Source organism: Boleophthalmus pectinirostris, unplaced genomic scaffold, assembly GCF_026225935.1.
Source record: "Boleophthalmus pectinirostris isolate CB_2022bp ecotype Guang Dong unplaced genomic scaffold, ASM2622593v1 HiC_scaffold_7, whole genome shotgun sequence".
In the NCBI taxonomy this organism is placed as follows: Eukaryota; Metazoa; Chordata; class Actinopteri; order Gobiiformes; family Gobiidae; genus Boleophthalmus; species Boleophthalmus pectinirostris.
The window spans coordinates 34,983,957-35,006,477 of record NW_026571473.1 but is presented as its reverse complement, the minus strand read 5'-3'; the positions used below and the strand labels follow the sequence as shown (position 1 = coordinate 35,006,477).

At 43.6% G+C, this 22,521-nt stretch overlaps 1 protein-coding gene across 1 annotated transcript in view; it reads left to right on the top strand.

Moving 5' to 3' along the window:
* brinp3a.2 (bone morphogenetic protein/retinoic acid inducible neural-specific 3a, tandem duplicate 2) overlaps positions 1 to 22,521 on the top strand; it is a 250,612-nt gene that overhangs the window by 85,422 nt on the left and 142,669 nt on the right. Inside the window, exon 6 of the mRNA XM_055165148.1 lies at positions 6,360 to 6,401. Coding sequence (XP_055021123.1) covers positions 6,360 to 6,401 — 42 coding nt within the window. The remainder of the gene's footprint in view (positions 1 to 6,359; positions 6,402 to 22,521) is intronic.

Sequence of the window (22,521 nt, the reverse complement as noted above, 5' to 3'; positions counted from 1 at the left end):
AGCTGCCAATCTGCACCATTGGTCCCTATGACCACCACCATCACTCACGCACACACCACTTTCATACTATACAATGTGGGTGAAGTGCTTTGCCTAAAGACACAACAACAGCTTTTCCAACTGAAGCTCCACTGTGGCACCTGGTGTTGTCAGTGTCTCCCATCCAAGTTCTGACCAGGTCCGGTCCTGCTGAGCTTCTGAGATCTGACGGGATCAGACTTTGACAAGCCACAAAATAAAAGGTATCATGATTGTGATCTTTTTTATTTATTTATTTATTTAACCTTTATTTAACCAGGAAAAAGTCTCATTGAGATTAAAAATCTCTTTTTCAAGAGCGTCCTGGCCAAGAGGCCACAAAACAGGTTCAAAACATATAAAAACATACATACAATACATTCAGTAAAACAGAACAATCAACACAAATTCAAAGATAGTTAAAAACAATTACACCCAGAGGATTCCAGATTCCAGTTTAAAAGAGTCTAAGGAGACCAGCTCCTTTAACTTCAAATCATTTTGTAAAAAGTTCCATGCTGAAGGAGCATAACATTGAAAAGCCTTCTTGCCAAACTCAGACTTTACTCTAATCTCTAATGTTGTAGATCTGTAAAGTAGATCTCATGTTAACACGTGGGGTATTAACCGGTCAAAGGTAAAATACCTCCTCTTTAAATGTAGACAATGAGCTGAGTGTTTTCACATAAGACTGCAGTCTGCACAGACAGACCCAGACTCACCTTCCCATTCATACAAATCCATGATCTGAGACTAGAGGTGGGCGATATATCGATATTTTAAATATATCGAGATAGTTTTTAAACTCGATATGAATTCTGACATATCGTATATATCGATATAATGTTTATATTCAATTCTAATTTCGTCGCTTCACTTGTTTGTCTTCTCTCTCGTCGCCTCCGCCTCCCTGATGTTGTTGTTTGCTCGTGTCTCCTTCACTCCTCTGAACGCTGAAAGTTGGTGCCAGTGAAAAACTTCCAGCACCACGAACCTTTTCCACCATTTACAGACAAAACCATCAGCAGCACATCCTCATATTCCACCGAGTCGCGTCCTTTAGCCCGAAAGAAGCTAAACGAGCTGAGCTGCGTGAGAAGTGCTGTTTATGCAAATGAGCCATGCGCTTAAGTTTCGTTTCTGTAAAATGTAAACACACGTGCGCAAAACTGCATTAAACACATTATTATCTCAAACGGGCTGATGTGGCTCTAGAGTCGTTATGTTTTATATATTGTAAAGTTTAGCAATGTAAAGTTTATTTATGCAGAATATTTAAATTAATAATCTGCTGCAGTGTCACTTGTACAATAGTGTTTGGAAACGTTGGGTTTGATCTGCAGTGGATTGTGGGATTAAACCTCAGAGCTCCTCACTGCTGGATAAGAACATGGATCTATTGAAATAAGGAACATCCTGAGCTTCTTCTGCTAAATGAGCTCATGGTTCTGGTTCTGGATAACAGAGTTAATGCAAAGATGAACTTGTGTTGAGTTGTTTTATTTATGAATGAAAAGAAGAAAATATGTATTATTTCTTTTATTTTACAGTTAAATTATTATTTATGTAATTAGGGTTTTTTGTAATCTTAAATGTTCTTAAATGTTAAACTGTCGACCTCTTACACTTCAATTTAAAAAAAAAAGGACCTTGTGGAATTTGGCAGATTTGTTTTTGCAGTTTTCAGTTTTAGGGGGTTATGTTTTCTTGAACATATATCGAGATTTATATCGTATATCGAGATATAGCAAAATATATCGAGATATATTTTTTGATCCATATCGCCCAGCCCTAATCTGAGCACTTTTTTCCCCAGTTGAAGCGCTTTGACTTTCCCTCAGACTGTGTAGGTCAGCCCAAGGTCGTCCATGTTCAGGCCACACACCGTGATCCAGAGTGAAAACACCACGACGCTTTAATTGTGAATGAATCAACGCCGAAATTGATCTGAGTAAAACATATATTTGGCTTGACTTCATTCGTAAAGGTTTACTGTGGAAGGTTTTGCTGCAGGCGTTTCCATGGAGACGTTTCTTCTCAGAAAAAAAAAACACCTGTCGATTGGTTCGTGGCTTTGAAAAGGTCAACGATGTGAATGGATGTTCTAACGTGTGTCTGACACCTGCCTCCGACCGCAGCTGTGCACACGCTGGCTCCTGTCCACACGCACTGCACCTGCCAACGGAGAAGAGAGGGATGAGGAGGAGAGGGGGAAGAGACGAGGAGGAGGAAGAGGGAGAGGAGGAGAGGAGGAGGAGAGGAGGAGAGAGGAGGAGGAGAGAGAGAGACGAGGAGGAGGAGGAGGAGAGAGGAGGAGGAGGAGGAGGAGAGAGGGAGACGAGGAGGAGAGGAGACGAGGAGGAAGAGAGGGAGACAAGGAGGAGGAGGAGAGGAGGAGAGAGGGAGACGAGGAGGAGAGGGAAGAGACGAGGAGGAAGAGAGGAGGAGAGAGGGAGACGAGGAGGAGGAGGAGAGAGGGAGACGAGGAGGAAGAGAGGGAGACGAGGAGGAGGAGAGGAGGAGAGAGGGAAGAGACGAGGAGGAGAGGAAGAGACGAGGAGGAAGAGAGGGAGACGAGGAGGAGGAGGAGAGAGGGAGATGAGGAGGAGAGGGAAGAGACGAGGAGGAAGAGAGGGAGACGAGGAGGAGGAGGAGAGGAGGAGAGAGGGAGACGAGGAGGAAGAGAGGGAGACGTGGAGGAGGAGGAGAGAGCGAGACGAGGAGGAGGAGGAGAGGAGGAGAGAGGGAGACGAGGAGGAGAAAGGGAGACGAGGAGGAAGAGAGGGAGACGAGGAGGGAGGAGGAGAGAGGGAGACGAGGAGGAGGAGAGGAGGAGAGATGGAGACGAGGAGGAGAGGGAGAGCCGAGGAGTAGAACGGAGAGACTAGGAGGAGAGGCGAAGAGGAGAGGGCAGAGATGAGGAGGAGATGAGGAGGAGAGGGGGCGAGACGAGGAGGAGAGGAGAAGTGGAGAGGGAGACGAGGAGGAGAAGGAGAGATGAGAGGGGGAGAGACGGAGAGGAGGAGGGAGGAGACGAGGAGGAAAGGGGGGGCCGAGGAGGAGAGGGAGAAGACGAGGAGGAGAGGGAGGAGACGAGGAGGAGAGGGAGGAGATGAGGAGAGACGAGAAGAGAAGGAGAGGGAGAGACGAGGAGGAGAGATGAGGAGGAGAGGAGAGACGACGAGAAGAGGAGAGGGGGAGAGACGAGGAGAAGAGTGGAGAGACCAGGAGGAGAGGAGAGACAACAAGGTGAGGAGAGAGGATGAAAGAGGGAGAGACGAGGAAAGTGGTGAGACGAGGAGAGAGGAGGAGAAGAGGAGAGACGAGGAGAGGATGAAAGAGGGAGAGACGAGGAAAGTGGTGAGACGAGGAGAGAGGAGGAGGAGAGATGAGGAGGAGAGAAGGAGAGGCGAGGAGGAGAGATGAAAGGGTGAGATGAAAGGGAGAGAGAAAGGAGGAGAGGAGAGGAGGAACAGAGGAGAGATGACAAGAATATGTGAGACTAAGAGAGAGGGGCGGGTCAGAGGAGGAAAGGAGGAGGAGAGGAGAGGTGAAGAGAGGGAAAAGAAGAGGAGGAGGAGAGGGAGAAAGGGAAGGGAGAAACGAAAGAAAATGAATGGGCAGAAGAGTGAGAGAGGAGGGTGAGAGGAGAGGAAGATGAGAGAAGAGAAAGGAGAGGAGTAGAGGATGAGAGGACGAGTGAAGAGAAAGGGGGAGAAGTGAGAGAGGAGGAAGGAGAGGTGAGGAGAGAAGAGGATAACAGGAGGGGTGAAAAGGGGGAGGAGAGGAGAGATGAAGAGAAGGATGAGAGGAGAGGTGAAGAGGAGGATGAGAGGGTGGAGATTAGGAACAGAGGAGAGGTGAAGAGCTGAAGGAGAGAAGAGAAGGATGAATGGAGAGGAAGAGATGGAGGAGAGAAAAGAGGGGAGGATGAGAGCAGAGTTGAAGAGAGGGATGCGAGAAGAGGTGAAGCGGAGGATGAGAAGAGAAGTAAAGAGAGGGATGAGAGGGGAGGTGAAGAGGAGGATGAGAGGAGAGATGAAGAGAGAGAGGAGAGGTGAAGAGGAGGATGACAGGAGAGATGAAGAGAGGAGGATGAAAAGAGAAGGGAAGAGGAGGGATGAGAGGAGAGATGAAGAGAGGAGAGATGAAGAGAGGAGAGGTGAAGAGAGGGATGAGAGGAGAGGTGAAGAGGAGGATGACAGGAGAGATGAAGAGAGGAGGATGAGAAGAGAAGGGAAGAGGAGGGATGAGAGGAGAGATGAAGAGAGGAGAGGTGAAGAGAGGGATGAGAGGAGAGGTGAAGAGAAGGATGAGAGGAGAGGTGAAGAGGAGGATGAGAAAAGTAAAGAGAGGGATGAGAGGAGAAGTCAAGAGAGGGATGAGAGGAGAGATGAAGAGAGGAGAGATGAAGAGAGGAGAGATGAAGAGAGGGATGAGGGGAGAGATGAAGAGAGGAGAGATGAAGAGAGGAGAGATGAAGAGAGGGATGAGGGGAGAGATGAAGAGAGGAGAGATGAAGAGAGGGATGAGGGGAGAGATGAAGAGAGGAGAGGTGAAGAGAGGGATGAGGGGAGAGGTGAAGAGGAGGGTGAGAAAAGTAAAGAGAGGGATGAGAGGAGAAGTAAAGAGAGGGATGAGAGGAGAAGTAAAGAGAGGGATGAGAGGAGAGGTGAAGAGAGGGATGAGAGGAGAAGTAAAGAGAGGGATGAGAGGAGAGGTGAAGAGAGGGATGAGAGGAGAGGTGAAGAGAAGTGAAGAGGAGGAAGAGAGGAGTGGTGAAGAGAGGGATGAGAGGAGAGGTGAAGAGAGGGATGAGAGGAGAGGTGAAGAGAGGGATGAGAGGAGAGGTGAAGAGAGGGATGAGAGGAGAGGTGAAGAGAGGGATGAGAGGAGAGGTGAAGAGAGGGATGAGAGGAGAGGTGAAGAGAGGGATGAGAGGAGAGGTGAAGAGAGGGATGAGAGGAGAGGTGAAGAGAGGGATGAGAGGAGAGGTGAAGAGAGGGATGAGAGGAGAGATGAAGAGAGGGATGAGAGGAGAGATGAAGAGAGGGATGAGAGGAGAGATGAAGAGAGGGATGAGAGGAGAGGTGAAGAGAGGAGAGATGAAGAGAGGGATGAGAGGAGAGACGAAGAGAGGGATGAGAGGAGAAGTAAAGAGAGGGATGAGAGGAGAGATGAAGAGAGGGATGAGAGGAGAAGTAAAGAGAGGGATGAGAGGAGAGATGAAGAGAGGGATGAGAGGAGAGGTGAAGAGAGGGATAGAGAGAGGAGATGAAAGAAGGGAGAGAGGGATGAGAGGAGAGATGAAGAGAGGGAGGATGAGAGGAGAGAGATGAAGAGAGGAGAGATGAAGAGAGGGATGAGAGGAGAGATGAAGAGAGGGATGAGAGGAGAGGTGAAGAGAGAGGAGAGATGAAGAGAGGGATGAGGGGAGAGATGAAGAAAGGAGAGGTGAAGAGAGGGATGAGAGGAGAGGTGAAGAGAAATAGATCACCTGAGCTCGGAAACAAACGCTCCTAATGAAAAGAATAAATAGAGCCTCAGTGCCCTTCATCCCCGTGTGAGAGGAAGACGAGAAAGAAGAGAGGGAAGAGGAGGAAGAGGAGGATGAAGAGGAGGAGGAGGAGAGAATCAATACTCTGCACGCATTAACTGGACATTATGATCAGGCTTATCAGACCGGACGGAGGGAAGAAATGAAAAGGAAGGTAGGAGAGAGAGTGAAGGAGGGAGGGAGGGAGTGATGAGTAAAAAAGAGGTAGGGAGGGAGGGAAAGTGGGAGAGGAAGGAGGGATGAGAGAGAGGAGGGGAGAGAGAGGAAGGAGAGAGAAAAGAAGGGGAGAGCAGAGGAGAAGAGGAGGGAAGGGAGAGAGGAAGAACAGAGGGAAGAAGGGGAGAGTAGGAGAGAGAGGTAGAGGAGGGAAGAGAAGAGGAGGGAGAGAGGGAGGAGAGAGGAAAGAAGGGGAGAATAGAGGAGGGAGAGAGAGTGAGAGGAAGAGAAGGGAAGAGGAGGGAGAGAGGAAAGAAAGGGAGAGTAGAGGGGAGATGGAGAGGAGGGAAGAAAAGAAGAAGGAGTGATTGAGGAGAGAGGAAAGAAGAGGAGGGAGAGAGAGGGAGAGGAGGGAAGAGAAGAGGAGGGAGAGAGGGAGAAGAGAGGAAAGGAGGGGAGAGGAAAGGAGTGAGGGAGAGGAGGGAGCAAGAGAGGAGAGAGGAAAGAAGGGGAGAGGAGAGGAGGGAAGAGGAGAGGAGGGGAGAGAGAGGGAGGAAAGAGGAGGATGGGGGAATAGAGGAGGGAGAGAGAGGGAGAAGAGGGAAGAGAGGAGGGACGAGAAGATGAGGTAGACAGAAAGGAAAGAGGAAAGAAGGGGAGAGTAGAGGAGGAAGAGAGGGAGGACAGAGGAAAGAAGGAGAGAGTAAAGAAGGAAGAGAGAGGGAAAGAAGAGGAGGGGGCCAGGGAGGAGAGGAGAAAGCACGGAAGAGTAGAGGAGGGATGAGAAGAGAAGATGAGGGAGAGAGAATGGACAGAGGAAAGAAGGAGAGAGTAGAAAAAGGAGAGAGAGGAGGGAAAGAGAAGAGTAGAGGAGAGAGGGACAGGAGGGAAGAGAAGAGGAGGGAGCGAGGGAGGACAGAGGAAAGAAGAGGAGAGTAGAGAAGGGAGAGAGAAGAGAAGAGGAGGGAGAAGAGAGGAAAGAAGGGGAGAGTAGAGGAAAGAGGGAGAGGAGGGAAGAGAAGAGGAGGAGAGAGAGGGAGGAAAGCGAAGGGTGGGGAGAGTAGAGAAGGAAGAGAGAGGGAGAAGAGGGAGAACAGGAGCGAGGGCAGGACATAAAAGGAGAGGAGAGAAGGAAGAGAGAGGGAAAGGAGGGAAGAGAAGAGGAGGGAGAGAGGGAGGGCAGAGGAACAAAGGAGAGAGTAGAGGAGGGAGAGAGGGAGGAGAGAAGAGAAGAGAAAAGGGGAGAGTAGAGGAGGGAAGAGCGAGGGAGGTGAGACGAGGGAAGAGAAGAGAAGAGGAGGGAGAGAGGGAGGACAGAGGAACAAAGCAGAGAGTAGAGGAAGGAGAGAGGGAGAAGAGAGGAGAAAAGGGGAGAGTAGAGGAGGGAAGAGCGAGGGAGGAGAGACGAGGGAAGAGAAGAGAAGAGGAGGGAGAGAGGGAGGGCAGATGAGAGAAGAGGTGAGTAGAGGAGGGAGGGAAGAGAAGGAAGAAGAGTAGGGAAGAGAAGAGGAGGGAGAGAGGGAGGACAGAGGAAAGAAGAGAAGAGGAGGGAGAGGGAGGAGGGAGGAGAAAGGAAAGAAGGGGAGAGTAGAGGAGAGGGAAGAGAAGAGAAGAGGAGAGGAGGGAGGACAGAGGAAAGAAAGGGAGAGGAGGGAAGAGAAGAGGAGGAGAGAGAGGGTGAAAAGCGAAGGGTGGGGAGAGTAGAGAAGGAAGAGAGAGGGAGAAGAGGAAGAACAGGAGCGAGGGCAGGACATAAAAGGAGAGGAGAGAAGGAAGAGAGAGGGAAAGGAGGGAAGAGAAGAGGAGGGAGAGAGGAAAGAAGGGGAGAGTAGAGGAGGGAGGGAAGAGAAGGAAGAAGAGGAGGGAAGAGAAGAGGAGGGAGAGAGGGAGGACAGAGGAAAGAAGAGAAGAGGAGGGAGAAGGAGGAGGGAGGAGAAAGGAAAGAAGGGGAGAGTAGAGAAGAGAAAAGAGAAGAGGAGAGAGGAAAGAAGGGGAGAGAAGAGGATTGAGAGAGAGAGGAGAAACGAGGGAAGAAGTGAAGTAGAGAAAGAAGGTGAGAGGAGGGAGGACAGTTAGGATTCCACACACAGAATGTGAACAGGAAATGAAATAAAGCGCATGTTTGAAAAATTGATGATTGAAAAATTACAGGTGGGATATAACTCAAAATGGCTGCAGCTTCTCCCCATCAGGTGTGGAGAGAATAACGACACTTTAGAGAGGATGCATTACGAAAAATCCACTTTTGCGAGCTCTTTATCGTGTTACAAACTTGTTCCCTCATCAAAAACACGTCTGAAGAGGTTTAAGACGTCGTCCGTGCATGTTTGAGTCATTTAGCCTGCTCCGTGAGGACGAAAAACGACCAAAACGAATACAAACTTCACCATTGTCGTGTGGACAGACCCTTAGAAAGTCAATAAAATCCATTGCACCCTGCCACACTGACCTTGGTACGGTGCGTGCGCGGGTGTGAGTGACTGAAAGAATCTGCAACAAGTCTATCTTTGCCGGACACCGCAGCGGTTTCTGACGTCAAGCTGACAAAATCACACCAGCAAAACAGGAAATCAGATACACAGAGCTGACAGATTAGTGTATTTTCAGAATAAAATACCCCTGCACACTCCTGGTAATTCGCAAATGTACTTACCCAGTGCAGATAGCTTCGGTATCCAAAAGCATGAGGAAGCGGCATCCAAAAGGCACGAGAAAGTGGGATCAAAAGACGCGAGAAAGTGGGATCCAAAAGCACGAGAAAGTGGTATCAAAAGCACGAGAAAGTGGAATCCAAAAGCACGAAAAAGTGGTATCAAAAGCACGAGAAAGTTGTATCAAAAGCAGGAGAAAGTTGTATCCAAAAGCACGAGAAGTGGAATCCAAAAGCACGAAAAAGTGGTATCAAAAGCACGAGAAAGTTGTATCAAAAGCACGAGAAAGTGGTATCAAAAGCACGAGAAAGTGGTATCAAAGGGCGCTAGAAAGTTGTATCAAAAGCACGAGAAAGTTGTATCAAAAAGCATGAGAAAGTGGTATCCAAAAGCACGAGAAAGTTGTATCAAAAGCAGGAGAAAGTTGTATCAAAAGCACGAGAAAGTGGTATCCAAAAGCACGAAAAAGTAGTATCAAAAGCACGAGAAAGTGGTATCCAAAAGCTCGAGAAAGTGGTATCAAAAGCAGAAAGTGGGATCAAAAGCAGGAGAAAGTGGTATCCAAAGGTGCGAGAAAGTGTATCAAAAGCACGAGAAAGTGGTATCCAAAAGCACGAGAAAGTGGTATCAAAGGGCGCTAGAAAGTTGTATCAAAAGCACGAGAAAGTGGTATCCAAAAGCACGAAAAAGTAGTATCAAAAGCACGAGAAAGTGGTATCCAAAAGCACGAGAAAGTGGTATCAAAAGCACGAGAAAGTTGTATCAAAAGCACGAGAAAGTGAGAAAGTTGTATCAAAAAGCAGGAGAAAGTTGTATCAAAAGCAGGAGAAAGTGGTATCAAAAGCACGAGAAAGTGGTATCCAAAAGCACGAGAAAGTTGTATCAAAAGCACGAGAAAGTGGTATCAAAAAGCACGAGAAAGTGGTATCCAAAAGCACGAGAAAGTGGTATCCAAAGCACGAGAAAGTTGTATCAAAAGCACGAGAAAGTGGTATCCAAAGGTGCGAGAAAGTGGTATCCAAAAGCACGAGAAAGTGGTATCAAAAGCACGAGAAAGTGGTATCCAAAAGCACGAGAAAGTGGTATAAAAGGGCGCTAGAAAGTTGTATCAAAAGCATGAGAAAGTGGTATCCAAAAGCACGAGAAAGTGGTATCCAAAAGCACGAGAAAGTGGTATCCAAAAGCACGAGAAAGTGGTATCCAAAAGCACGAGAAAGTGGTATCCAAAAGCACGAGAAAGTGGTATCCAAAGGTGCGAGAAAGTTGTATCAAAAGCACGAGAAAGTGGTATCCAAAAGCACGAGAAAGTGGTATCAAAAGCACGAGAAAGTTGTATCAAAAGCAGGAGAAAGTGGTATCAAAAGGACGCGAGAAAGTGGTATCCAAAAGCACGAGAAAGTGGTATCCAAAAGCACGAGAAAGTTGTATCAAAAGCACGAGAAAGTGGTATCCAAAAGCACGAGAAAGTTGTATCAAAAGCACGAGAAAGTGGTATCCAAAAGCACGAGAAAAGTTGTATCAAAAGCACGAGAAAGTGGTATCCAAAAGCACGAGAAAGTTGTATCAAAAGCAGGAGAAAGTGGTATCCAAAGCACGAAAGTTGTATCAAAAGCAGGAGAAAGTGGTATCCAAAAGCACGAGAAAGTGGTATCAAAAGCACGAGAAAGTTGTATCAAAAGCAGGAGAAAGTGGTATCCAAAAGCACGAAAAAGTTGTATCAAAAGCAGGAGAAAGTGGTATCCAAAAGCACGAAAAAGTTGTATCAAAAGCAGGAGAAAGTGGTATCCAAAAGCACGAGAAAGTGGTATCCAAAAGCACGAGAAAGTTGTATCAAAAGCACGAGAAAGTTGTATCAAAAGCACGAGAAAGTGGTATCAAAAGCACGAGAAAGTTGTATCCAAAAGCACGAGAAAGTTGTATCAAAAGCACGAGAAAGTTGTATCAAAAAGCACGAGAAAGTTGTATCAAAAGCACGAGAAAGTGGTATCCAAAAGCACGAGAAAGTGGTATCAAAAGCAGCTAGAAAGTGGTATCCAAAAGCACGCAAAAGTGGTATCCAAAAGCACGAGAAAGTTGTATCAAAAGCACGAGAAAGTTGTATCCAAAAGCACGAGAAAGTGGTATCCAAAAGCACGAGAAAGTTGTATCAAAAGCACGAGAAAGTGGTATCCAAAAGCACGAGAAAGTTGTATCCAAAAGCACGAGAAAGTGGTATCAAAGGGCACGAGAAAGTTGTATCCAAAAGCACGAGAAAGTTGTATCAAAAGCACGAGAAAGTGTATCAAAAGCACGAGAAAGTGGTATCCAAAAGCACGAGAAAGTTGTATCCAAAAGCACGAGAAAGTGGTATCAAAAGCACGAGAAAGTTGTATCCAAAAGCACGAGAAAGTGTATCAAAGAAAGCACGAGAAAAGTTGTATCCAAAAGCACGAGAAAGTGGTATCCAAAAGCACGAGAAAGTTGTATCCAAAAGCACGAGAAAGTGGTATCAAAAAGCACGAGAAAGTTGTATCCAAAAGCACGAGAAAGTTGTATCAAAAGCACGAGAAAGTGGGATCCAAAAGCACGAGAAAGTGGGATCCAAAAGCACGAGAAAGTTGTATCCAAAAGCACGAGAAAGTGGTATCAAAGGTGCGAGAAAGTGGTATCCAAAAGCACGAGAAAGTGGTATCAAAAGCACGAGAAAGTGGTATCCAAAAGCACGAGAAAGTGGTATCCAAAAGCACGAGAAAGTGGTATCCAAAAGCACGAGAAAGTTGTATCAAAAGCACGAGAAAGTTGTATCCAAAAGCACGAGAAAGTGGTATCCAAAAGCACGAGAAAGTGGGATCCAAAAGCACGAGAAAGTTGTATCCAAAAGCACGAGAAAGTGTATCAAAGGTGCGAGAAAGTGGTATCCAAAAGCACGAGAAAGTGGTATCAAAAGCACGAGAAAGTGGTATCAAAAGCACGAGAAAGTGGTATCCAAAAGCATGAGAAAGTGGTATCAAAAGCACGAGAAAGTTGTATCAAAAGCAGGAGAAAGTGGTATCAAAAGCACGAGAAAGTTGTATCAAAAGCACGAGAAAGTGGTATCCAAAAGCATGAGAAAGTGATATGCGTGAGGAAGTGGTCGTAGTGTGAAATCCCTCTGTTGTCTACCAATAAGGCTTCTTGAACATGCCTAATCTATTACGTGAACTCCCGACCAGAGCGTGAATCCCGAACACGTTGTCCTGGGATCGCAGTTTCCGCAATCTGCCTTCAGTCCGTCGCGACCGCACGGCAACAGAGAGCGCAGTCAGCGGGGCGTACGCGTCGCAGTAAAACCTCACCGCACCGGAGACAACACTGACCTAATTATGCCTCATGGTCTTTATTGGCTTGTAACCGTGCTTTTGGTCACCCGGGCGCTTATATCGTGTTTTTCTTTTTTTTATATGGCTCGGGAAGTCCACTTTAAAAGCAAGGTCCCATTTCTAAGCGATTGGATTTACGTAAGACCCCCTCTGCTGACATTAACAGACGTGAACTATGAATAATGCGCTTTTTAGAATCTATTTAGTAACAGTGCCGTCATGCTGATATTAATATGTATGCAGCGGTCTCAATCTGTCCACAGGAATGCTGAGTTAGTCCAGTGACGGTTCATGGACTTATGGGTTTCTGAGCTGTTTTCATAACGAGGAAAATGATTGTGATTTCTGAGCGCTCAGGGGAGATGTAAGGATTAAGGATGAACGTAATCTGCAACACTAAAGCTAAATATAACTCCAGGTTTGTTCTCTGATGAGGGAACAACCTGCTAACCCACTTTGATTTCCATGTGTTCCATAAGAAAAAAAAAACTACCCCAATTGCCCCAGAACTGATATTTTGTAAAACCAAGATGAGATCGATGTGTACAGTCTGCGTCTTATTGTAAAGCTTTTTTTTTATTGTCTATAGGGGTTTTTAAACTTCATCGTTCCCCAAAAGCCCATCCTCCTGTCCTCCCCCACACAGGCCTTTAAAATTAATGCATCTTCTGTGTTCCTGCAATGATGATAATACTGACAATACGACTGATAATATATACATTTTTTATATAGTTTTTTTCATTTTTTGTAAAGTGCATTCATGAACGATTTTTGCAACAGCAATAATTTCCAACTTTGTGCAAACCTAACTGAGGCAACATTTAACATCAGTGAACAGGACTAAACCAGGACTAAACCAGGTCTAAACCAGGACTAAACCAGGTCTAAACCAGGACTAAACCAGGTCTAAACCAGGTCTAAACCAGGTCTAAAACCAGGTCTAAACCAGGACTAAACCAGGTCTAAACCAGGTCTAAACCAGGTCTAAACCAGGTCTAAACCAGGTTCTAAACCAGGTTCTAAACCAGGACTAAACCACTAAACCAGGTCTAAACCAGGACTAAACCAGGACTAAACCAGGTCTAAACTAAACCAGGTCTAAACCAGGTCTAAACCAGGTTCTAAACCAGGAACTAAAACCAGGACTAAACCAGGTCTAAACCAGGTCTAAACCAGGACTAAACCAGGACTAAACCAGGACTAAACCAGGTCTAAACCAGGTCTAAACCAGGACTAAACCAGGACTAAACCAGGTCTAAACCAGGTCTAAACCAAAACTAAACCAGGGCTAAATCAGGAAGAAAAAAAACAAAAACAAAACAGGACTAAACCGCATCTAAACCAGGACTAAACCAGAACTAAACCAGGTCTAAACCAGGACTAAACCAGGTCTAAACCAGGTCTGAACCAGGTCTAAACCAAAACTAAACCAGGCCTAAATCAGGAAGAAAAAAAACAAAAACAAAACAGGACTAAACCGCATCTAAACCAGGACTAAACCAGAACTAAACCAGGTCTAAACCAAAACTAAACCAGGACTAAACCAGGAAAAAAAAAAAAAAAAAAAAAAAATTACTAAACCAGGACTAAACAAGGTCTAAACTTTTGCCCTCAGTCACCCCACTACATCAGGCCTGTCCCGAAACTCAGTCCTGGTTCAGTTCTGGTTTCCTCCTGGTTTAAGCCTGTTTTAGTCCCAGTTCAGTCTTGGTTTAGTACTCCTGGTTCAGTCCTGGTTCAGTCCCGGTTCAGTCCCTGGTTCAGTCCTGGTTCAGTCCTGGTTCAGTCCTGGTTCAGTCCTGGTTTAGTCCGCTTGTGTCATGCCTCCCCAGTGGCTCTTTGGTGTTCTCATCTGTTGAAAACCGCTGTTCTATATGATTCGATTATCAGGAAGTGCGCTGTTAGCATGTCAACTGTTGGTAAAACTGAGAGCCAATATAAAACAATTGCAGTCAATAATTATAATGTTCAGAATGTATAAGGTGAGTGAGGAATAACCACTGCAAACTGTTTTAAATGAACTCTTTCTGTTTTTTTATTTCTTTAAAAGGTGCATTCACTTTTTGTTTGGGGATTCGTCACCTGCTTGTTTCTATGGAGATGCCATTGCTCTGCCTTGAATGTTCCACAGTATGACTTTAAACAGCTCTACCTTTTATTTAGTCAATTATTTAGTCAATTTATTGCTTTTTATAGCTCAAAAATACCTAGAAAAACACCCATTCTGACTGTGAGCGGGGTCGCCTTTCCACAGATCTGACCTGGAACTTGGTATAGTTTGGTCTCCATGAAGATAGAAAGGTTTAATACCACCAGAAAAGTTACACCATGCACCTTTAAGACCGTAAAAAGCAGGTACAGTACAGTGCTTTTAATTTGGCAGCTCAGCTTTCAGTCTTCTCTCAAATTTCGTTGCTTGAAAATGTTTAAAATGTAAAACTGTGACCATGATCTTACCAATCTTATAGCAACCTACTTTCTTGTTTCTATGGAGATGTCATTGTGGTGCCTGGAATATTCCACAGTATGACATTAAACAGCTCTACTTTATATTTATTCAATTACAGGTGGTTTTATAGCTCAAAAAAACCTAGAGAATCACTATATTTTCAAACTTGTTTTACCCCATTTGGACACTCTGGGGGTCTTGAAGGATAATTTTAAAGCTAGTATTTTAATTTCTTGGTTTACAGTACGTATTTTGTGGAATACGTACATATTTCCGGCTAAACTGTGGGTAACCGGAGCACCCAAAGGACACCTCACCACACACAGAGACACAGGGAGAAGAGAAACCCTATAGCTACATAAAAAGCTCGCAGTTTTAGACACTATACGACTTGAGCGGTGACCTTGGTGCGGCGTAAATGCACATGTTAGGATGTGTGTTAGTCTAACCCGAAGTCCCAGAGCTCTTCACAGCATTAAATGAGCACTTCCCGCACTGCACCAGACTGGAGAGCTCTCGAGTTCTCCTGAAGGGCCGGTCTGTAATGACACTTACGCACAAGTAGACAAAGTGTAGGAAGTGTCTATAGGTGGGCTCTTGTTCTGAAAAAAATGAAATAAATAAATGAACACCGCATCTGATTTTGACTCTCTTAAACATTTGAAAGACAAGTTAATTTTAAATGGTTTGCAGTCTTAAGTATTTGATTTGGACACACAGTAGGACGGACACATCACAATATATTATAATGACAAAGAGAATAAAAAAAATGGTAATAATAAGTATTGAAATTGTAAAGTATAATATAATAAGTAAAGTATCAGAATGTAGGAAAGAGTTACACTCCAACAGGGTAAAGTTAAACCTGTGATATTCTTTCAAGCTGTTGACAAAAAATTTAAAAACTCATGTCGGTAACGGAGGGAATGAAATATGCAGCACTTTTTGGGCAATAAATACAAACAGTGATAACTCTTGGTTCTCACTTACATATCCTTAACAAACTGGTTTGAATATTTGCTTCATATAGTTTTCTACCATATGGTACAAGATTAGGTTGAAAAACCTCTTACTTTTTGAGTCATGAGATTTTTTATTAAGAAAGGTCATGGTAACAGAGGGAAAAGTAACGGAGGGAAAATTGTGCAAACAAGTAGAAGGTGCATGATTTTACATAATTTGTCAGCTTTTTTCTTCCGAATACTTTAATATTACTTCAAAATGAAAAGAAACTATTTCTATAAAATATGTCAGTCCTTCCAAGCAAATTTTTATCATTTTAAATACATTTTTTTTTTAAAATCATGTACCTTCATCAACAGTTCAAAGATGGAATAACACAAGATATGATGAAATACATCCATTTATTTACATGATTTTCAGGTCTTTGAAATTTGGGAAATAATTTTTGTTCCATGTTTCATACATGGTCTGTTTAAAACGTATGTAACTTTAGAACCAAAAATGGTACAGAAAAAAGGTAAACAGTTTCATAAACTAGAGTACATATGTATCTGTTCAATACATTTTTATATCAGATGCATTAACTTGAATTTTTGGCCTTGTTGTTTACTTCTGCTTGACCAGGCCCAAATACACTACCGGTCAAAGATTTTAGAACACCTTGGGCCCGATCTTGCCCTCAATCTTAGGACTAAGCGCAAGTGGGCGTATCCAGGTGGGGCTGTATTTCACTGCTGGAGGCTTGAGTGGGACGGTACAAATACATAAATGGTGAGGGCATCTGAACCAATCTGTGACCTCTGTGGCATTTAAAAGCACTGCCAGTGTGGGTAAAGTCTGCAGTCTCTGCCTCATTATCAGGCAGCAAAGCGGAGTGTGGGAAAAAGTTAAACATGTGACAATGAAACAGCTCCAGAGCCCCACGATGCAAGTCCACACCAGCAGAGGCACCGGGAATATGGAAGTTTGTGTGGGCCACGACAGAACTGATTGAGTTTGTCTTCCAAACACTCACACATCAACCTTTTATAGTTTCCTCTGCGTTCGTTTAATGCGGTGGACATTTGTACCGACTCACCTGAGGTACAAGTGTCCACCGCTGCTACCGCTGACCGCTCACATTCTCATCTCTCGGCTCTACTGCATTTGGTCCCACCCCAGGTTTGACTACACCAAATTTAAGACTTTTTAAAGACCTTTTTAAGTCCAGTTAAATGAAAATTAAGACCAATTATGTGGGCGAAAAACACCAGATCCAATTCTAATAATGACCAACCAACTGCAGGTACTATATCTAGAATCTCAGAGCCGCTGTGGATTAAACCTACGTGCGTGCGCATACTCCAAATTAGACGTTCATTCACATCACGTTTTTTTTTTTTTCCTCCTTCCATTTAACATTCCACTGCAGCCTGGTTGAGTATACAAAAAATGGGCTAATGAAATTAAGACTTTTGTGAAAAAAATAAGACTTGGACAACATAATTCAAGACTTTTTAAGGCCTTCATTTAGGAACATGACATTTAAGACCTTTTTAAAACCCCGTGGCTACCCTGATTACAGATTATCACTATAAATACTACTTCCTGTGTGGCAGTTTCATTCTGCAAATCATTTTCTGAGCTACATTTAAATCATCATCATAATTTAAAAAAGAAAATGATATCACACTTTTGGCTTGCGTATAATCTATAAGTGCAATGCTCTGATCACTTTGAACAGATGAGAGTCTGAAAGTGAATGACTTCACTTCAAAAGCCATCAAGCCGCTCGTTCAATCTGCCGCCGAAATTATGGGACATTATTCTACAACAGGAACGTAAACGCAGATTAGTGACTGTCTATCTTTTATTTTGCAGTAGTGGTGCTCTAGAAACATAAGAGGGATCAGTTTGGAAATTTGCCTAAAACAACAGCTCTTCTTCTTCATGATCGCTGGAGAAATACAAATGAAGACAAACAAAGAGCTTCATTTTTCCGATCGTCCAAACACCCTGGACCTGTTGGACACTTCCTCCTCCTGGACTGTTCTTTCGGCTCTTTTATGGGATCTGAAGCTTCGTCAAAGAACCGTTCAACCGTACATGTTTAGAAACTGTTCAAAAGTACCACCAGCTTTTAAACTGCAGCTCTCTCAGATGTTTTTTTTTTTTTCCTTTTCCCTCCACACTTGTCAACACCATTATCCCGAATGCACAGAAGAGAAAGCTGGAACCCTCTCAACATAAAAGGACTTTTACATTTTTACTGGCCTCTCCGAGCTCCGCGAACGACCGGAGTATTGGAGGAAGTGCTTAACCGTATAAATCATCATTACCCAGTGACACAATGCCTCGAGCCAGATTCGAGGCCATTTTGTGGTCTCTCCAGCTTATTGACCTTGCGGAAGATGAAGACAACGACCGGAAGAGAGGCGTCTCAGACTATGACAGACTGTTCAAGTTAAAACCACTAAACACAGAAATCCAAGTGGCTGGTATGGATCGTTTTCAGCCTGATAAAAACATTCCTATTGAGGGAAGAATAGTTGCCTCAAAGGATAGAATTAACATGAAACAATATCATAATAACATTTATCATTTATACTGGCAAAAACAACACCCCTCCTCCGTGATGGACTTTTACCCCTCCATCTTCTTGACAGTGTCTACATATAGGTGAGTTTCATAGTTGACAAAAGCGCGTTGCATGCTGGGAATTATTTTGGTCGGCGGCAAGAAACACTAATTCAACATGACGGACGGAGCGAGAAAGCACGTAAAGGGTATTGATCCCGGTTATTTATCCACTCTAACGGCAGAGAACCCAAGACGATTTGACAGAAATTGGTCATAAGCATCGATGGACGACAAATCACCCTTTTCAACCCCGACAAAAGGTGGACCAAACCAAATTTCTGGTCAGAATCGCCAACTACCTGGCCAAATATTCACTTCGACGATATCCACAATGACTTGGTGGAAACTCCTGGGCCATTCACAGCAGAAAAGATGAGGAGGTTCCAAGAGTCTCGATGCGTTGTTGAACTTGTTGGAGTCCACGGTTTGCTAGGATCTTCTACGTTTGCTCTGCGAATGTTTGAAAGCCGTTTAATTCACCGTTAGTGGTTCTTTTCACTCAGAATACGAAAAAGACATTTTCCTTCTTCCGTGCTTCTACTTGTGCATTCGATAATGTAGCAGGAATTTACCATTATCAGGGATAAATACGCAAGGTTACGCACTGTGTTTGACGCTATCCTGTTTCTTGCCTCCGACCAAATATTTCCCAGCATGCAACACAGGCTTTTAATAACAGTGACTTCAGCTGAAACTCGCCTATTGTTTGTAGATACCTTTTATTCAAGCTCTACTTTCTTCACCGAACTGGGAGCATGTCGCACCATCAGTAAGAAATGTTCTGGAGTTCCCACCGTTATCAGCAACATTCCCAAAACTGCAGAGAGGATAACTGTTGCAAAAACTTGGCAAAATGCTCTTTGGGATGCAAAGACTACAGTGGCCAAGCAGTGCAATGTAAGTTTATGTAATTAGGTTCTTTTTTCAGACACATATCGCAGAAAAAGGGAGGGCATTCAGTACACGAAAAAAGGAACATAGAACAGCATGCGAGAAGGAAACAGCAAAACAGAACAGGAACGACTCAAATCGGCCATTTCTGAGCACTGTAAAAGAGAGAACCACGTTCTGGACTGAGACAGAGCAAACATCATTGGGACAGAGGAAAACAAACACTGTCGCTGGATTAAAGAGGCAATCGAAATACGGAAACGTGCCCACGGGATGATAAACCGGGACGAGGAGGCTTTGTTACTCTCACACACCTGGGATAATGTCCTGAGGAAGTTGGACTGCAGGTGGCGCTGTCGTCCTGCCTCCACCGGTAGGAAGACAGCATCAAAACCTGTTTAAATCAGCTGTGCGACACGACACAGTAACATCACACAACTCTATCCTTCAATCTTCTTGGCAGCATCTACACTTTTTGTGTAGATACCTTTTACACAAGCCCTATTTTCTTCACTGATTTGAGTGGAAAAAACTGGGAGCATGTGGCCTCATCAGTAAGAAACGTTCTGGAGTTCCCACTGTTACCAGTAACATTCCCAAAACTGCAGAGAGGACAGGGTAAATTGGCAGAATGGTCTTTGGGGCACAAAGCCTACAATGGCCAAGGAGTGCAGTGTAATGTCCAATGAGGTTCATTTGGTCTTCCGATGTTTTTTATGTTATTAGGTTCCTTTTTTTTTCAGACCAAGAGTTTGTTTTTCAATTAAAACATGATGTAAAACATACATCGGGGAAACAGGGAGAGCGTTCCGTACACGAAAAAAGGAACATTAAACAGAATCTGAGAAGGAAACAGCGAAGGTGAAACACGAGCAACAAAACACAAAGCAGAACCGGAACGACTCAAATCGGCCATTTCTGAGCACTGTAAAAGAGACATTATGGACTGAGACGGAGCAAACATCGTTGGGACAGAGGAAAACAAACACCGCCGCTGGATTAAAGAGGCAATCGAAATACAAAAACGTGCCCATGGGACTTTAAACCGGGACGAGGGGGCTTTTTTACTCTCACACACCTGGGATACTGTCCTGAGGAAGTCGAACTGCAGGTGGCGCTGTCGTCCTGCCTCCACCGGTAGGAAGACAGCCCCAAAACCTTTATAAATCAACTGACCGGACACGTCACAGTAACATGAGGAACACTGAGGAACTCTGAGGAAGATCGCAGGGAGCAGTCGAAACTGTCAAGTATGAAAACAAACTCTTGGTCTGAAAAAACAAAACAAAACTAATAACATAGTGCAGTGTTAGGTCAAAATCTAAGATGCCTGATGAAAAGTAAATGTCCCTAGAATACAATAAACATGATTGAAAGTGTTTGTTAAAAGAAATCACACTGTGCAACACAAAAACACAAACTTTTTTTTTTTTTTTTTAATCACTTTTTGAATATTCCTATTGGAAACAGCCACATTCTGAAGCGGGCGATGCAGAGGAAGAGGGCTACTGTGCCAGAATCAGTTTAGAAAAGAGACCACAGCACCTTCAGTCACCTGCGTGCCGACCTATGGGGAAGAGGCAACGTCTGGAGGAAGTATTGCAGTTTGCGCTTTGAGGCAGTAGACAAAAGGCTAAAACACCTGTGTATTGTAGAAGTGAATAGAAAATAAATAGTGTGAATAGTTTGTTGTGTTTTTCATGTTTCATCAAAAAATAAAACATCTCTTCCTCGTCCTCCCTGGGGGGTCCCAATCATTTTTTCTCGTTGGGTCCCCCACCAGAGCCTGGGAGCTTGGTGATCTGCGTAGTATCTTTGCTGTTCCTAGTACTGCACTTTTCTTAGGGTTCATTTGTAAAGCGTACGTACAAAAATGTTACAGACATGACATAAAATGAGAACTCAACATGAAAGTTGAAAGCTCTGGTCTAAGAATTTGGAACTTACGGCGTTAGGACTTTCAGAGATGATACAGAAGACATCTACGCTCAGATAAAAAATAGAAGTGAGCAAGTTTGTGAAAATGTTTGTTTTGTCCCACACATCTAAACTTATTCTTTGTAGTTGTTGTTGTTTGCTTTGAATGCATGTGAGTGGGTGAGTGGCTTCTTGATGTAAAGTGCTCTGAGTGCTTTAAAGGAAGTAATGTGCTGTATAAAAATATGACTTTATGTGAATTTATTAGCACTTCATTGATTGTACATTTAATCCCCAATACATTTCTAAACATAATTCCTAATTTGAAATGAACTTTGTGTTGTCTACTCTGCTTGCAGAAGAAAATAAACTGTTTAAAACACAGTTAACTGTCAACATACAGTGTTGGGAAGGTTACTTCTAAAATGTATTCCCCTACAGATTACAGATTACATAACCCCAACATGTAGTTTGTAACGTAATCCATTAAATTACTTAAAGTAGAGAGTAGCGTAATCTGAATACTTTGGATTACTTGGTTTGCTGTAGAGAAGCAAAGGCCAGGACATCTTCACATAAGATGTTCTGTCTGCTAAAAGAAAATAAAAAGCCCAGCCTTTATTTAACTAAATAAAAAAAATATTATTGATAGAAGAAGTTTAGTCTTGTTAAATCCTGTTTGAGACATAGTTTAGACCTGGTTTAGTCTTGGTTTAGACCTGGTTTAGACCTGGTTTTAGGCTTAGTTTAGACCTGGTTTAGACCTGGGTTTAGACCGGGTTTTAGACCTAGTTTAGACCTGGTTTTAGGCCTAGTTTAGACCTGGTTTAGACCTGATTTAGGCCTGGTTTTAGACCTGGTTTAGACCTGGGTTTAGACCTGGTTTTAGACCTAGTTTAAACCTGGTTTAGACCTAGTTTAGTCCTGGTTTAGACCTAGTTTAGACCTGGTTTAGACCTAGTTTAGACCTGGTTTTAGACCTGGTTTAGTGTCCAGCAATGAGTGGAATTGCCAAAAAAAAAAGAAAAAAAAAAGAAAAAGAAAAAAAAGGGATATAGTCCAAAATGTGAAAACAGGAAAATACCGCCGTGTAATCCATGTATTTCAACAAAGTAACTGTAATCCAATTACCACTCACTTCAGCACTAACTGTAACTGAATACAGTTACTCATAATTTGTACTCTGATTACGTAACTCTGGTACATGTAATCTGTTACTCCCCAACACTGTCAACATATAGCCTAAAATACTGTAAATACAAATAACATATCCATATTGCTGTGGTCGCATCTTGAGCCCGTGGAGGAGGGTGTTTGCAAAGCGCGATCGGGCGACGCTGGTGCTTATCCCCATGAGGTGCAGAGTTCTACGCTGGACCTTTCTCCCACAGTCACCTGACGGTCTGTGCGGGCAGTGTTGGGAAGGTGACTTTTAAAATGTATTCTCTTACAGATTACAGATTACATACCCCAAAATGTAGTTTGTAACGTAATCCATTAAATTATTTAAAGTGAGTAACGTAATCTGATTACTTTGGATTACTTGATATTGTTATGCTTTTTAAAACTACATGAATGTACCAACCATGTCCTGAAAATTCTTGTTCTCTTCAAATTCTCTGTTGAGCCCGAGTCTCCATGAATAAGCGACTGTTTGCTGTAGAGAAGCAAAGACCAGGAAATCATAACATAATTGTCTGCTTCAAAGAAAATAAATAACCCAGTCTTTACTTAAGCATATAAAAAATATTATTGATAGAGAAATGATTTCTATATGAGATCACTGCTGCCTTAAATTATGTTCACTCTACTGTTACGTGTCATATTGTTTAGACCTGGTTTCGTCCTGGTTTAGTCCTGGTTTTAGACCTGGTTTAGTCCTGGTTTTAGGCCTGGTTTTAATCCTGGTTTAGTCCTGGTTTTAGACCTGGTTTAGTCCTGGTTTTAGTCCTGGTTTTAGTC